The 17,473-nt window shown below is 38.5% G+C and overlaps 1 protein-coding gene and 1 pseudogene across 3 annotated transcripts in view; one reads left to right on the top strand and one right to left on the bottom strand.

The window, feature by feature from the left end:
- Positions 1 to 17,059, top strand: part of edc4 (enhancer of mRNA decapping 4) — an 84,254-nt gene extending 67,195 nt beyond the window's left edge. For 2 of the 3 annotated variants that reach the window (XM_070897937.1, XM_070897935.1), the window contains 8 exons: positions 891 to 1,077; positions 2,615 to 2,770; positions 5,177 to 5,292; positions 6,748 to 6,913; positions 7,441 to 7,627; positions 10,250 to 10,469; positions 14,997 to 15,160; positions 15,853 to 17,059. In XM_070897937.1, the coding sequence (XP_070754038.1) occupies positions 891 to 1,077; positions 2,615 to 2,770; positions 5,177 to 5,292; positions 6,748 to 6,913; positions 7,441 to 7,627; positions 10,250 to 10,469; positions 14,997 to 15,160; positions 15,853 to 16,042 (1,386 nt within the window). In that variant the 3' untranslated portion in view covers positions 16,043 to 17,059. The remainder of the gene's footprint in view (positions 1 to 890; positions 1,078 to 2,614; positions 2,771 to 5,176; positions 5,293 to 6,747; positions 6,914 to 7,440; positions 7,628 to 10,249; positions 10,470 to 14,996; positions 15,161 to 15,852) is intronic. The other variant, XM_070897936.1, reaches the window with a different exon arrangement.
- Positions 254 to 492, bottom strand: LOC139279165 (U2 spliceosomal RNA; annotated as a pseudogene).
- Positions 17,060 to 17,473: the final 414 nt, after the last annotated feature.

Below are 17,473 nucleotides of genomic sequence, written 5' to 3'. Positions count from 1 at the left end.
GGCTTTTTCCACTGATGGGGGAGACTAGAACTAGAGGGCATGATCTTAGAATAAGGGGTCACCCATTTAAAACTGAGATGAGGAGAAATGTCTTCTCTGAGGGTTGTAAATCTGTGGAAGTGAATATATATATATTTTTTTTTGAAATTCGTAGCCAATCGTTCCAATTCTTTGTCAAATCACAAACGCCAGAGGTCACCTTGGGCCTATTCAAGGATCACTCTGCGCCAATGCTCTTAGCCAAAAGGCCTAGAGCCACTGCACCGTTCCTGGAAGTACTGCAATACCAGGTTCGTGCCATGGAGGTGGATGGGTCAGGTCCCCCACACACCTCCGTGGAGGTGGATGGGTCAAGCCACCCCACCCACCTCCTATTTCCAAAAAAGCAAGCATATACCTTCCTGATCCAGGGAGAACCACCTTGGGGTCATAGTGGTTACTCCCCCGTCAGGTCAGCCACGCATGATCTTAGCCAAAAGGCCGAGAAGCGACAGAAGGGGCTGTATGGACTCCTGCTCCTATTTCTTATGTTCTTATGTTCCCTGGCTGAGACCAGCTGATGCCTCACTTCCTGGTCTGCATGGTTTGCCCAAAAAACTATTTTTACTCTTCATATAAAATAATTACATTTGTGTCAGAAGAAAAGCACCTCAGGGCTTCCTTGATGGCATGTAATCGAACCTATGTCTAATTTCACCTTTATTTAACAAAAATACTCGATTTATTTTATTAATTATTTAAAACATGCCTCTTTGACCAAGCTTTTGATCACCTGCGCTAATTTCTACTTGTGTGGCTCGTTGTCAAATTTTTATCTCAATACTCCTGTGAAGCACCTTGGAATGTTTCACTCCGTTCAACTTGCTTTATATAGCACCTTTTTGTTCCAGCAGCAGTTCAACATGGACCAACAGGAAGAGTTGCTGTGTCTGTTACGTAGCCAACAGAGGGAGCTCTGTGAATTGAGACAGAGCCAGTTGGAACTTATACAAAGGCTTACTGATCACATGGATGCAGTGCAAGGCTCCATTATGGGTCATGTGGAACGAATTATGGTCACACAGCAAGAACAAGAACGTATCCTTTTGTCCTACATAGTGTTAAAAGCACACCAATGTTTAGCTTAATAAAGTAAGTGACGTATATCCTGTTGGAAGCAATGGATTTCAGAAATAAATGCATTTGACGATATCCTGGGTATTAAATAAACTGTCTTCTCTGATTAAATTATTCTGTCCAGAAAGCAGAGTATTGGCAATATTAGTAGATTGGATCCTTAACACGACTGACCACATTATAAAGTCCAACAACTGAGTTTGATTTTAGCAAGTGATACAGTCTGAGGTTCCAATAACTGTATATACTGCTAAAAGATAGTTCTCAAGATTTATAATCTCCAAACTCCCATGATTGTGTTACATCAGTAGTGCTTCAGAGAAAGATTCCCCTGTAGTGGTTTTGTAAGCTTGATCCTCCTCCTTGATCGAGACCTCATTGCAGCCATGGTCCAAACATGAACAAAGGAGTTAAAATTCCAGAAGTGAGCTAAGAATGACTGCCCTTGATACCAAGGCAGTGTTTGACCTAGAATGGTACCAAGGAGCCCTAGTAAAATTGAAGTCAACGAGGATCAGGGGGAAAACTCTTCACTGACTGGAACCTTACTTAACACAAAGGACCACATTATAAAGTCCAACTTGCTGTACTTGAAGAATCCGTAGTACAATATCCCATTAAGGTTCAAAACAACAGAAATCAAGAAAAAGTATTGTGGTTGTTGGAGGCCAATAATCTCAGCCCCAGGACATTGCTGCAGGAGTTCCTCAGGGCAGTGTCCTAGGTCCAACCATCTTGCTCCTCCTCATCATGACTTTCCCTCCATCATAAGGTCAGAAGTTGGATGTTGCTGCGCAGTGTTTAGTTAATGAAGCAGTCCGTGTCAACATCCATGCTTGGGCTGATCAGTGACAAATAAAATTAGCGCCTCAAGTGCCAGGCAATGACCATCTCCAACAATGTGCATGAAGTAAATGGTGATGGTTCAGAATCTCCTGTGACCGTGGTATGGCACTGCTCCTCGTATCAAACCTCTTTCCTGTCATTCTAGTGGGGTCTATCTTGATCATAATGTAGGTTGTTTTAATATCTGTTTTTCAAGCAGCACAGCACAGCTGGGTGCAGCTTTTGATACCTCTCTAGGTATAGCCTGATCATGAATCCCATGAACACAGCAGTGTTTGATGTCTTTGATCTTTTGAGTTAATTACTTCTCTTTGAGTTTTAAAGTCTTTGTTTTTTCATTTTCCTTTTTTCAAATGCTTCATTAGCCTTCCCCCTCCTCAATTTGCAGCTTTTAAAACCTGACATTACTTTACTTTTTCTTGATTTCTGCTCTTTTCAACCTTGGTGAGATCCTATACTATGGACTCTTCAAGTACAGCAAGTATGTTTCCCCTTTTTCTGCTTTTTCTTCATTTTATTAAAAGCTTGCTGAATGTCAGTTATCTTGTCTGGTTGTTGTGCTAGTGTGGTGACTCAAAGGTACTACATCACTAGTTTTCTTCACTGTAATACTCTGTCATTTGAAATGGTTTGCCTTAACTTAACCTTTTAGAGAGACGAACAGATAGCATCTTGGCAGAAGGACATGAAAGAAGTGGGCAGTTTCAGGAACAGTTGTCTCATCAGCTCTCTCAGACTTTGGTGAATTCAGTCAGTAATCGTATAGAGAAGACCATTCGGGATGAGATGAAGAAAACTTTACCACAATGTGAGTATGGGCTGAGAACAGCTTTACTAAAAGTTGAAGCATGTGATCTGTAAAATTCACGAAGAATTTGGTCACAATTTCAACATATGTTCCAATTCTGAAATGTATTGGTGTGATACATTAAGTGTCTAGAAAAAATTCAAGGTGTATATCTACTTCTGGTTGGATATTCATAAACTAAACATGGAAACAGTGCTGACCAAACTGACAGGTATGTAGAGTTTCTTTATTGCCACTTAAAGCCCCCATTTATTTGTCTCGATTACCTTGTAAGATGGGTCCTTTATTGATCGTTGATAGTTGGTACTAGTAGTAAATCTCCTTGTTGCTGAAATAGTGCACTCAAAGTTCCATTGGATGATATTGTGCACCGTGCCAGCTGGTGGGGAAATTATTGCAAGTCACTAACACTTCATCTGATGCCTATTTTGAGCATGACTATTTCGAGCACAGTGAGCATAATGGTGCTCGCTGTAGATGTGACCTACATGTAGTTTATACAATCATTTTTTTCATTGCTGGTGTAGAAATCCCTACGTATGTGGATGTCTTTGCAGTCTTGTCACGTAATACAAGTCTGATCTGTTGGGACTCCAGGTTCCTGAGTTGGTCTTATCTGAGATAACAAAGTGAGTCCACATTTTGAATCACTATTGGCAATTAGTTTAATTTGGCTGTTTGACTGCGTCAGCAAATAAGCTGCTCAGCTTGCTGTGTGCTTCCAGTTGAGTTCCAAGATTACTGCAAAGAATGGGTTCAAGGGTTTTAAAGTCTTCAGTCATTTCATTTCCTTGGGGGTGGGGGGGTGGTGTTCTGGTCACATTGTGCTGCACTCAGAGGTTAACTTTAATGGACCTCTCCCTGGAACCTGCTGTTTCACTCCTTGGGTGGCCTGTCAGCAGATGTGTGGATAGGAATGTTTTTTTAAAAATATGTTGCTCTTGTACAAATCCACTATTTAAAACTTGAAATATTTTTTAGAATACAGAAGGCAAGGCTTCAAAAGATATACAGGCATTTATAGTTTGCATGTTTGACATTTGTCACCCAGAGGTGCAAGATGGGGTTCTTGTGCATTAGCTTTCTTTTGTTTTTTTTATGTTGGTGTTATTTACACTGGCCAGTATTTTTCCATAGAAATGTCACTTGTGGTTTGCACAAGTTTGCTGACACTCATGACTAAATAAATGTCCAGCAAAAGTTGAAACAAATTCAGTCAGAACATTTGTGATGGGACAGGTGAATTTCTAGTTATCGCACCAGTGCCAGTTTTTAAAATCTTGGCTGGAATTGACAGTGGTTAGTGATGAAAGCTTTTTGACATATTTCGTGGACAAATTTTTGACATTCATCCTTTATGGAATAATTAACAGAATTGAATGGTAACGTTGTTTGACATTTTCTGAAACTACCTTTGCTCTGCACAATCAGATGAGCAAGCAATTTCAGCAATTAATTTCTTCTGGGCTATCCCACTAGTTTAGGCAGGGGGTAATCGTGCTCAGTCAGAAATTTGTGAAATAAATTTTAGTAGGTGTCTGAATTTGCCAAAAATTGCACACACTGACTCAGAATACTTGAAAATATAGGGAAAGTGCAATTGTGTAAACATCTGCAATTGGGCAACAACTTGAGGCCAATTTGTAATCTTTCTACCAGTGCTCTGTAAACCCAGCTTTTTGACATTTATGCAAGTTCTTAATATTTATAAAAAAAACATAACTCGAAGGTTTTTTGATCCCTCGTTTAATGAGACATCCTGTTGGTTGCAGAGATATACATTTGTGAACAGACATTTAAGCACATTATGTTCTTCTAAATAAAATTGAATCTGAAACTGTATATTATCATAAATGCCTAGTGTCCAAATTCATTCAGTCTATTGAATGGGTAAACTTCCTGGAATAATGAAATGAGCCACAAATTGTGAACTGTTTTGATTGATAGCTGTCCATTACTGTCTAGTAATGGTGCTGTATTTCTCAATTTGCTGGAAACTGACACGTCCGGTTACAAAATACCTGTGATTCGTCGTATATTTGCAGGAGCATCTCCAATACACACATGCTCCTTGTGTTATGACTTTGCCATTTGCAGAGGTTTCTAGTAAACCCACCTGTTGTGGGTCTTTTTGTTCCTTTGGTTTTGCAATTGATATTTGTGAAGCATGGTTCCCAATTAAAGGCAGGTTAACAACTTAAGCTTTGAAGAATTACTCATCCTTGATTTACAAGCCAATTTAACTGAGTTTACTCTAATGGGAGCATTGAACGATGGACCATAACACTCATGGCCTGATTAATCATGAAATGGTGTTGGCAGAAATCCACATTTCTGTGTAGAGGGATTCCAGAATGCATGTTGAAGAATCATTAACACAAGGTTCTTCAATCTTTATTCCAAAAGGTATTTCCAAAAGTTTGGAGCCAGTGTCTGGTCAGCTGAATAACCACATTGCAACCAAGCTTGCAGCAATTGAAGGGATATTAAAAGAGAACATAACAAAAATGGTAAAATCGAAGGTAAGATTTTTGAAGATTTAAACTTCAAAATATTCTCAATTTCTAACATGCTATATATGATATGGCATGGATTAAAACATTTAATTGATTAGTGTTTTTTAGTACTCATATAATCTATTTCCGCCAGTCTACATATTTCACTTCCCGATCATGTTTCCTGTGTTGCCCCCCCATTACATATGCTTCCCTCATTTATTTTCTCTGGGACTCTGTTCCTCTAGCCAATTGCCTCCTCCATATAGGCTGTCTAGGTCATTGACCTCTCCATGGCCGTTGTCAATGCCACCCTGAACTAGGGATCTGTTCTTATAATGCAGGCACCAATTGTATTTCTTTTTCCTCCTGGAAACCACTTGCTGTGCAGTGATTCATCTTCACTACAGCAAGTCCTCCAACTGGAGCAGCTGGCCTGCCTCCGAGTGGTCAAAGCTCTTCAATGAAAACAGGTAAGTTCAAAGCTCAGTCAGGCATAGGATTTGAATGGTCGCCCTTCAGATGCTACAGTCCTGTGTTCTGCTACAAGAGCTGCTAGATTTCCCCTGCTTAGTTGGTGCTGAGTTCATATCATGCATAATGTTTGAATCCATATTTATCATGAGCGGTATTTCTGATTTTACGTTGCCCAGCTGTACTAGTTCCAGCGCCACTTTAGATGAAGATGGCACAATAAATTGATGCCTTTTTCAGATTGGTCTTTTTTTTAAAACCAAATAGAATTACAAAACTCAAACCGCATACAGAGCTTGACAATTTTATTGTAAATTGAGATGTTTCTAAGAGACTTGGTAAAATGCTATATAAGTGCAAGCCTTTATTTCTTTAAAGTGACTGTCCTGCCCCCCCCCCCCCCACCCCCAATCTATTATCTGAACTTTTGATTTTTTTTATTGAAGTACTGATAGCTTAAAGCTATAAATAATCTTCCTGTTGAAAGTAATGTTTGTCACCAATGGCAAAACTTGGTACAAGTAATGAACTAAGAGACTACGGTTGTAGTAGCGTTTAATTTCAATCAGTCATCATTATGGAGTTAATGTTGCATCTATTCCTATTTATTTTATTTTAAGTTCCCAATATTTTGTCCATTCTGAGTGGGGCACAATGCTCAAGCTCTTGCTGGTGTTTCCAACTTCTTTGGATTTGGGGTGCCAAGAGTGACTGGCCAAAATTAATTTCCCCTCTTGGGTGAGGAGGAGGGGAGGAGAATTGTGTTTGTGTGTGTTTGGGGAGGGGGAGGAGAAAGTGCTTGTACTACAAGCTTGTGCATGGGATGGACTAACACCCAGATCTTGATGTGCTGAAACAGCATGTTGGAGCCCCATCACACTACCTTGGAGAACTAGTAGTATTGAATACTTTTAGAACTTTCTGCTGGTTTAAAATGTTATGTGAATGTTTTTGCCATTTGAGAGTATCACACCTGTTGGATTAACATACTTTTGTTTTTGGTTGCAGAACACTGCAGAGAGTATTGGAAGAGCTGCAGCAGATGCTTTGCAAGGACCGATACAATCTACTTACAGAGAGTCATTCCAGAGTATAGTTGTACCTGTATTTGAAAAAGCATGCCAGTCAATGTTCCAGCAAATAAATGACAGCTTCAAGCAGGGGACACAAGAATGTAGGTGTTATTTTGATCCTTTACAGTCACAGTTTTAAAACCTTGATATTTTTAGCAGTGATGATTATGTTTTTTTTGTATTTCAGTGGTTAAGTACACTGGGTGGTGTGGTTTCTGAGCCATACAGGCCAGGAAGGTCCCAAGTTCAATCTGTGGTCTGGACTGAATTAGCTGATCTTTTCCAAGGTGGTGGTTGTGGGAGGGAAGGGCCCACCCTCTGAGCTAGGGCTGGGGGGTGGGGGGGCTGGAAAATGTATCTTACTGAGTAAATGTGAACTGTGCAATTCAGTAGGAAACATTGCAATGAAAATTGTACATAACAGCACTGAAAGCTGCAATATATATTCCATGTCCACAGTTAAACTTTTCAGTAGAATTAGTATGCATTGACTCTCGTGTTCACTGTCTCCTCTTTTATGATTATACAAATATGTAGGTTTCAGGTTGTTGGCTAACTCTTGCATTGACCTCCATCTTACTTTATAAATTATATATAAACCTTTTGAGGCTTTCCATTTCACCCACAGATATCCAGCAACTGGAGATTCACCTTCAGTCCAAAAAGGCCCAAGAGCAAGAAACCCGAGATCCTATGATTAGTCAGCTGCAGCAAATGATTGACCGCTTCCATAATGCCACGGATCACCTTGCTGCCACCATCACAAACGGCATGCGTTCGGAGGTGCAGCATCAGCTTCACATCATTGTCGGCAAGTGAGTAGAAAAACACCCAACTGCTGTGGCACTTGTTAGTGTTATGCCGTAATGTTAGCAATATGAACTTGGGTACCTGGCATACAATGGGTTAACATGCTGTCTTGGAACTTCGGGGACCGAGGCTTGAATTGGGACAAGAAAGGTGAGACATAGATGATCTTTGGTTGTAAAGGCTTTATGTGAAATCAGATTGAGAAGTGCCAACCAGGTTGCTAGGGGTGTATGGGCTAGTATAGAAAATAATTTTGTACTGTTACAGTAGGGAATGCTTTTGAGGTTGGGGATATGGCATTTCAGAGCAGAGGGAGCTTTTACATTGCAGTTGGCTCTGCAAAACTTGACCAGAGAGTGCTTGATTCTGGGGTTAGATTTTCAACATGTGTATCGGGTATAAAACTGGTGTTGCAGATTGACTGTTGTTATAGAAACCACCTGATTTATACCCGTTAATTTCAATGAAATTAAAATTGGACAGCTTCCAACACTAGTTTTATGTCCAGACGGTAAATTGCAAATCTACAGCGATGTGTCTTCCATTTCCCAGCACTAATTCTTACATCTTGATAACTGAAATATTTCACACAAAAAACTTAAAATGCATTACTACAAAGGGGAGCAAAGAATAGGGTTTTAATTCTATGTGCTCTTGGTGTATTGCCACTCTGCACAATCAAAACGGGTGGATTCACACTTGTCTTTCCTTTGTGCACATTCCTCTGTCACTGAGGGGTGCAGAACAAAGTCGTGTTTCTGCGTAGGGCTGAAAATTAGACATGGGGCATAACATGTATGGCCTACAGAAGGGAGAAAAAGTCCATTTAGAATGTAGAAGGGTGAGAAATACTCATCGAACAGAAACTACTAGCTGTTTTCTTGCTTTGTGTAAGCATTTTGTTCTACAACCTGTGTAAAATGCATTTCTATCCGGATGCTGGTGGGTACAAATGTACTACCTACTGTTGGTTATTAGTTGGTAGCATCACCCAAGAGGGGTCACAAGATGGTTGGTGTGGAAATATCAAACCAGTGGCAGGAGGAGGTGCTTTTCTAACATTGAGGCAGATTTGGAGATTTTCTCTTTTATATAACAGAATTGGAAAGATCTGCATTTATAATGGAACAAAAACAGAAAATGCTGGAAATACGCAGCCTCACAAAGGGTTGTACCGAGAATGTTCAGCTTTCTTTGCTCTTTATAGATGCTGACTGACCTGTGAATTTTAAGCAGCAAATTGAGGAGGGGGAAGGCTAATGAAGCATTTTCTGTTTGTTTCAGATTTCCAGCCTTTGCGTTTATTTATTTATTTATTTGTCGTGGAGTTCGTTTTCTAAAGTTAGCGGTTAGAAAACTGAGTGAAAGCAGCTATCGCCATTGGAAGTATTGACATGGTGGCTATATACTTTAATTCGACTAAAACCATATTTACAGCTTATCACTAACTAATTTTCTTTATTTGAAGATACCATTTCTCATGTTAGACACAATTTTCCTGAAAGCATTAATTCATATTAATGTGCAGTATGGGAACTGATTATATTGGGCTTCGTTACTTGATCTATAATCCTGGTTTAAAAATAATGCTAAACAGTAATTCCATTTTTACTATGTAAAGAATGTAAGTCTGAAACAAAATCTATTTGGCCCATCGATTCCTCTTCGATCACACTAGGTACCGTTCACACTATCATGGACTTTAACTGATTTACTTAATTTCTTGAGGGAGTTGAGTTGCCAAAGATGAAGTTTGACAAAAGATAACAATCTTGTGAATTTTCTTCCTGATCATTGTAAATTGAGCAAAAAATTCCATATAAATCTAATATTCCAATCTACCTTCTAACAAGTTGCACGTCACATACTTTTCAAGGGTGCAAGGAGAATGGAAGAAGTTTTCCTTGAGAGGTTTTGTAAATTGTGACAATTTATTTTACAACACTGTGAAAGTTTTTCACAGCCATTTTGATGGCGCATTGGATCTACATAATTTCAGGTATTAAAGTGCAAAACCTATATGGATCAGAGCATGGTAAAATAATGACAAAACCCTCCAGTCTAATAACTGAACAAAATTCCTCTCCAGCCTACCTGTTCTGAACCTAAATAGCATGTGCCACATTTCCTTGGATCATGATTAATTCCCAGTCTGTTAATTTGGATGCACACAGGTGGCGAGCCTGCTTTTTCTGTGTCTGTTATGCAGCCTATTTCTTGCTTATAGAGGTTAGCTGGATAAAGATGAGATAAGACTGAGGTGGAAGGACTGCAGTGCTTAACACAGTAAATGTGTAGTGAGAGGATTTAAAAACAGGATATTTGTAATTATGTATTTGTATTTGTAATTATGTGCCAAGTCTTTTAATGTTCTTCCAGTACATCATTTTAAGACCAATTGAAAAGCATCAGGTTAAAAACTGGGATACCATAACTGCAGATTAAAAGTTGATTTTGGATTGGCCACAAATGAAATACATAGTGTAGCAGACCAACTGTAAAATAAGGTACAGTATAGGGACAATGTTCTTCTCAAATAAGCATAGCATTTTGTGATTGAAGGGCAGTTTATAAATGTAGGGTTTAATGGAAAATTGTTAGTCGAATTAATGAGTGATATCCAACAGTTTGCAGGAATCGATTCTGACTCAAGTGCAGAGAATTGTGAAAGGAGAAGTTGGCCTCGCAATGAAGGGGCAACAGGCTGCTGTTGCTTCCAGTATTATGCAGGCCATGCGATCAGCTGCCGGAACGCCAATTCCATCAACTCACATGGATTTCCAATCCCAGCAGGCCCACATCTTGCAGCTGTTGCAACAGGGGCAACTTAACCAAGCCTTTCAACAGGTATGTATAGGAAGTTAAATAAAGGCCAATAACTTGAGACTTCAAGAAGAGACGTAATTACGATACTGAATAGCTATTTGGTGGTTTATTTCATGAAATATATTGAATTACTTGCACATTAATGCTAAAATGTAAATTTATCACTTGTTTATAACCTTTACACACTTCCCTTTAGATTTTCATGCCACACAGAAATATCTTGGTCAGATACTCTTCCCTATTCCATATGATCTCATTTTGAGTCATTTTTTCTATCAGTAGCAGTCTTTACTGTGCGCACAAAGCATTTCTCCAATCCGTTTCGTCAGTTTAATTACTTGTCAGAGTAATTTTTGTAAGGTTTATTGTTGCAGAAGTTCTAGAAAATGTTTGTAAAAGTTCACTTATTTTTTGTTAAAAGGTTTTGGTGGTCAAATGCCACAATTCTGATTGAGATGAATTTTCTTTTTGATATCGATGGGCTGAGGCTCCTATGTCGGTAATTTCTTTTTGGAATCATCTATGGTTCCGATGGATGCTGCACAATTTTAGGATTTACATTGATTGTCACTTATCCTTCCCAGTGACTGATGTTTATGATTCCTGTATACCTGTCTCTCGAAGTTAGGCAATATCCAGAAGTGTGAAGCCTGTACCAAGCTCAGTAAAGGACCGAGTCCAAAACATTTTACCTATTTGCTACATAAATTAACTTGCAGGTTTTCACAGCACATTACCATGTGATCTAATAATTTAAAACAACAAACCTATTGACATTTCTACATCAAAATTAAATCAAGCTAACCCTACTCTAATGTCATACCTGCAGCATATTTGTATGGATGTTTTGGATTTAACTAAATCATTTTCAAACTCAATATAAAATTCTGTTATTATGGTAACTCTTCTCTAAAGGCCCCTTTACTACAAGGTTATTAATTAGCCCTTATTGCACAAAACTAAATCTAAACTAGCCTGTTCCCTAGTTGGTTCCTCAACATACTGATCTAGAAAACTATCTTGTATATATTCCATGAATTCATACTCCACATAGTTACTGCAAATTTAATTTGCCCAGTCTAAATGTAGATTGGGCAAATCAAATTTGCAGTAACTGTGTGGAGTATGAATACAGATTAAAGATCCCCATGATTACTGTATTACCCTTATTACATGCGCCTCTAATTTCCTGATTTATATTACAACTACTGTTTGGGGGCCTATAAACAACTCTCTCCAATGCTTTCTGCCCCTTGCTGTTTCTTGGCTCCACCCAAACTGATTCTTCTACTTGATTTTCAGAACTAAGATCCTTTCTCTCTACTGTCTTTATCCCATCCTTTATTATCAGGGCTATCCCACCTCCTTTTCCATTTTGCCTATCTCTTCTCTAAAAGTTAAGCATTCTGGAATAGTTAGTTCCCAACCATGTCCATTTTGCAACCACGTCTCCGTAATGGCTATTAGATCAAACCTATTCATTTCTATCTGTGCTATTAATTAATCTATTTTATTCGGATATAGTGCCTTTAGCTTTGACTTATTTCTGTTTTTCCCTGATGTCACCTTAGTCCCTGATGCCTTATTACCTTTCATGCTCTCTCTGTCCCTTTCTGACCCACTCTACTTATTTTTACCCAAAACTCTATTCTGCTCTAGAGCCTTGACATTTCTCTTGCGCATCCCTGATTTTAATCACTCTACTATTGGCGGCCACGCTTTCAGTTTACAAGGCCTTAAGTTCTGGAATTCCTATCGTAAACCTCTCTTTCCTCCTTTTTAAGACGCTCCTTAAAACCGACCTCTTTGACAGTTTTTGGTCATCTGCACTAATATCTCCTCATTGACCGAGATTGTCAGCTGTGGCTCAGTGGATAGCACTCTCGCCTCTCAAGGTTGCGGGTTCAAGTCCCACTTCAGGGACTTGAGCACAAAAAAATCTAGGCTGACACTCCAGTGCAGTGCTGAGGGTTATCCCCAGTGTCCTGGCCAATATTTATCCCTCAATCAACATAACAAAAAAATAGATTATCTGGTCATTATCACATTTCTGTTTGTGGGAGCTTGCTTGTGTGCAAATTGACTGCCATATTTCCCATATTACAACAGTGAGCACAGTCCAAAAGTACTTCATTGGCTGTAAAGCACTTTGAGATGTCCAGTAGGCGTGAAAGGCGCTCTATAAATCCAAGTCTTTTTCTTATGTGGCTCGGTGTCAAATTTTGCTTGATAATATTCCTATGAAGTGCCTTGGAATATTTTACTATGTTAAAGGTGCTATATAAATGCATGTTGGCATCAATTTGGTATTGTACATCTTATTGGGAGAGGAAACAGGCTCCATTCCTTGCCATGGTTCTCAACATCTCTCTCTCATTAGCAAGGCGCACCATTGTAACCTGGTTGAGCTAAAAGAAGCAAGTTTGTATACTCATTACAATTCTAGCTCATAGTAGCAGGCCTCATGTCCTTGCCCAAGATGAGATTGAGTGGCTAACTTGCCTTTGCCTAAACCACGTGATGTGAATATCTGTGACCTGTACAAGCTGTTGATCAGAACGAGATTTATTGATAACAATGGTTTTGAGTATGCAGGAGGCAAGAGTGCTTTTGATTGTGTTAGGTCTTGCATTTGAGGTTGTTACACTGATACTATGAAGGCCATGTTTCCATTACCTAAACCTAGCATTTACAAAGTATTTATAGCACAGAAACAGGCCATTTGACTAGTGTTTATGTCAGTGTTTATGCTTCACAGGAGCCACCTCCCACCCTTTTTCATCTAACCCCATCAATATATCCTATTCCTTTCTCCTTCATGTGCTTATCTAGCTTCTCTTTAAATGCATCTATGCTATTTGCCTCAACTACTCTTCATGGTAACGAGTTCCAGATTCTAACCACTCTCTGGGTAAAGAAGTTTCTCCTGAATTCCCTATTGGATGTATTAATGATTATCTTGTGCTTATGGCCCCGAGTTCTGGTCTTGCCCACAAGTGGAAACATCTTGGAAACTTGAATTTTCTTCGAAACATTACAGAATTGGGATGTTTTGGGCTTTTTCTCCGACCAAATATTTTGATGCCAAGCAGCTAATTTGGAGGTGTGTGATGCAAATTTACATGGTTACAAATTGCCCAAAAGTAATAGAAAGGCAATATGAAAAATTCTACTTTAAATTGCTTTCCTGCAGGACTGTTGCAAAAAATGTTATTGCTGTGCAGCCGCCTACTGGTGGCAGGTTCATTAAGGCTGAATTACTGTGCCTGTATATTGAGTACAGATTACGAAGAGAATTGTTTAACAGTAACTGGCTATCCTGCTAAATTAGTAAACAGGATATTATTTTCCATGAATTGAGCATCCTCTTGGGACCTAAATTTAAACACTAAGCCTTTTTGAAGCAGTTTAATGTTACCACCAACATGATGTGTTGTATTGTACTGATCATCGAGACATTAAAGTTGCATGTAGTTAAGATTATGTAAGGTGGAAAATTAGCACAATGTTGAAAACAAATCTGCCTTTCTTGTGTAATTAACTGGAAGCTGTTTTTATTAAATTACGAGAGCAACATTGGGATGCTGATATGTGGCAGAGTGCAAAATTGAGAACAGCCAGATTTATTTGAGGGACAAAAGTATTCTGTCTTCTGTTGATATACCTATCTACATTTTCCCGACAAAACGTTTATATTACTCACAGTACCGTATTCTGTCAATGTGCTTGCTCCACTTTACGCAAGTAGCATTGGCCATATAATTCGGGCAGAAGCAGTGACAAATGTAAAATGTATAGTATTCCAGTTCAGGAAAAGGGTTAATTGCTTTATGGGCTCTCTGATTGGATATTCTCAGAATACAGTCAATGAAAGTATCAGCCAAGGAATCAATTTAATACATTTAACAATCCCTGGAGAACCAAAGTTTCCTTTCAACTTTTTGCTGATGTATTCTTGTTCTAAAAAATATGTGAAAATATTTTATTGGATTTTATAAAGTAGGTTTTGAAAAAAGGATCACAGATTCTTAGAATACTAACCTTTTTTCCCAAAATGAATTCCAACTGTTGTCTTCAAATGAGTTGCAGTGATGTACTATTCTGGTATAATATGAATTGAAGCTTATTGATGTTTAACTCATTGCATAAATCCAGTTTCCTTTACACCTTTTGAAATATGGATGTGCTTTTGAACATTACAAAAAAAAAGTGCATTTCTTTTTTAATGCTCCCTTGAATTTCCTCCCTTTTCTTGCTGGCTGCCACCCAATGCCATGGTAAGTGGCTATTCTTCATGGGTCAGTGAGTCAAAACAGTGAGTTGGCTGGCTTTTTGACACTGCAGAGCATCATAGCTGAGCACAATTCTTAAACTCCCTATTATGAAGTGTAATTTAAAAGTTTTACAGAATCACAGGTCATTTAGTTTGCAAAAATGACTGAAATTGTTTGTTCTTGTGGTACATTGATTACTGAATGGCTGCCATAAGCTAATAGTAATGGAGCATTGGTTTGAGCAAAAAACATTTATTTCTTTTCTATCAATCAGGCTTTGACTGCAGCAGACCTCAACCTGGTTCTTTATGTCTGTGAAACTGTGGATTCTCAGCTGGTCTTTGGTCAGCCTCCTTGTCCCCTAACCCAGCCAGTTTTGCTTTCGCTTATTCAACAGCTCTCCACCGATCTCAACTCGCGCACAGAACTAAAACTCAGGTAAGGAACAAGAAGACGATTGGTAGAAATGATGAGAACAGCCTTCCATGTTGGAAATCTGAAATACTTAGACAACTGGGAATTCACAGCCTGTCAACCCCCTCCTGGAAAAGGTAGATGGGTTAACATTTCAAGTGGGGCCCTTCCTCAGAGCTATTGTGCTTCAGTGAAAGGCACCATCTGTAGTGGTAACCCACCTCAGGACCTCAGCACACAGTCTGCACTGGCACTCCCATGTAGTGCTGCATTATAAAAGGTGCCATATTTCGGATCAGACATTAAATGAAGGCACACGTCTGTCTGTTCAGCTGGACGTAAAAATTCCTAATGCACTATTTAAAGAAGAGCAAAGAGCTTACCCGGTGTCCTGCCCAACTTTCTTCCCTCAATCAGCACTGCCAAAACCAGATTGACTGGTCATCCATTCAATCACTATTTGTGGGACCTTGTTGTGTGCACATTACATGCCATATTTTCCTACATAAGTGACTACACTTCAAAAGTAAATTCATTGGCTGTGAAGCACTTTTTGGACACCTTGAGGATGCAAAAAAGTTATTTATCTCTATATTTCTCTTTTATTTGCTGACTGTTTGGTTTTTCCAGCATTTTCCATTAGAAATATTATCTCTTCATAATATTTTTTTGTGATGTGTTAAGTATACAGTAACCAACCTCGACCTTCATTTCAGTTACCTGGAGGATGCAGTCATGAATCTAGATCAGACAGACCCAGTTGCTAGGGATCACATGGGCTCTGTATTAAATCAAGTCAGACAGAAACTGTACCAATTCAACCAGGCAGAACCTCACAGTAATGTGAGCAAAAGAGCTCGGAGACTTATGATGATGCTTCAAGGACTGGTGACTCCTCTGAGTTAAGCCATACTCTGGCCGACGGTACTTCCGTGATCTGTAATGATTGTGTTATAATTATACAATTCACATAGCTGTATCTTACTCTAGACATTGTGTCTCCCTCATCTGTGGTAAGAAAATCCACGTTTGGAGCCACAGGTTAGAACAGTAACCTGATGTATAAGCTGCTTCACATATGTTTTTTTTTCAACTTTTCTCTAATCTGGTTAGCTCATTTTGTATGAGTATATACTTGTATGTTGCTCAGGTTAAAAGTAACCTATGTCTGAAAAAAAAAAATAATTTCCCCTATTAGCTACATTTGTGAAGCAGCTGAGGCGAAATAACCATCACAGACTGCAACAATTTGAGATCTGCATGCTAGCGTAAATGCATCAAATACATAATCTCAATTGAAGAACAGGCTTCTGTTCTCCCTGTCCTTGTTGAATTCCTTAAGGCACTAAATAGCATCTCACTGAAATTCTGATCTCAAAGCTGTAGAGCTGAATACAACTGTCGGAAGTTGAATGAGAATCCAAAAATATATTTTCAGAATACTTCATTAGTGTTGGACTGTTAATTCTTGAAATTTCACCAGAGCATAGTTTGTTTCCATCATGTTAGTTTAAAAAAAAAAGAAAAAAAAATCAAAATGGGCAAGTTTGATTCTTCTAAGTTTGTGTTTATTGCATAATGTTTTTCAGCATTTACAATTTTGTTGTCATTTTACATTTGCTTCCTTTTTATCTTGAATATGGAAACTCCCTGTTTTGGATAATGTTTCAAAAATGTTGAATAAAAATACTTTTTGGAAATTATCTGGATTGGTTTATCCTTAAATCATTAGCACAGATTTACTTATTTTTAACATTGCAGAATGTTTCCAGATTTGTTTTACCAATCCAATTGTCAGGGTAACCTACTGTCTTGTATATGACACTTTTGTAACTTTTTTTGTTGTGTTTTTAATGATGGTTCAAAAAAAAAATGTTATAACTTTGGGAAAACTGTTCTGTAATCACAATTTTAGAACTGTAATGTTTAAAATAAATGCAAAATTTCAAACAAAACTTGTGAATATAATATATTAACTGTAAACGGGTGGTATGAAAACTTGGCTTAATGGTTATTTAAGCTGTTCGTTCAAAGAGATTGATTAGATTGACTTGGCCCTTTGTACAGTGTTGTATTACCTGCAAACCCTTCAGTGTCCTGAATATTGTGCTGTTCAGTTCCCAGGAGTATAAATAACAACTAATGCAATCCATAACTCTAACTTGAACCTTTTTAAATCAGCACAATGGATAATACTCTAAAGTCACAGCTGCCAGACAAAAAATGAAATTTATCTGCCTTCAGTTGCTGCAATACGAGCTCCATGAAGTATCTTGCTAAATCGTTGATGCTTTCTGGCAGTAAAGTTTTCATCGCTCTGAAAATGGTGAACCTGCT

This window comes from Pristiophorus japonicus, chromosome 13 (assembly GCF_044704955.1).
Source record: "Pristiophorus japonicus isolate sPriJap1 chromosome 13, sPriJap1.hap1, whole genome shotgun sequence".
NCBI classification, from domain to species: domain Eukaryota; kingdom Metazoa; phylum Chordata; class Chondrichthyes; family Pristiophoridae; genus Pristiophorus; species Pristiophorus japonicus.
Note: the sequence above shows the minus strand (reverse complement) of the source record. Positions and strands in the feature narration are given on the sequence as shown.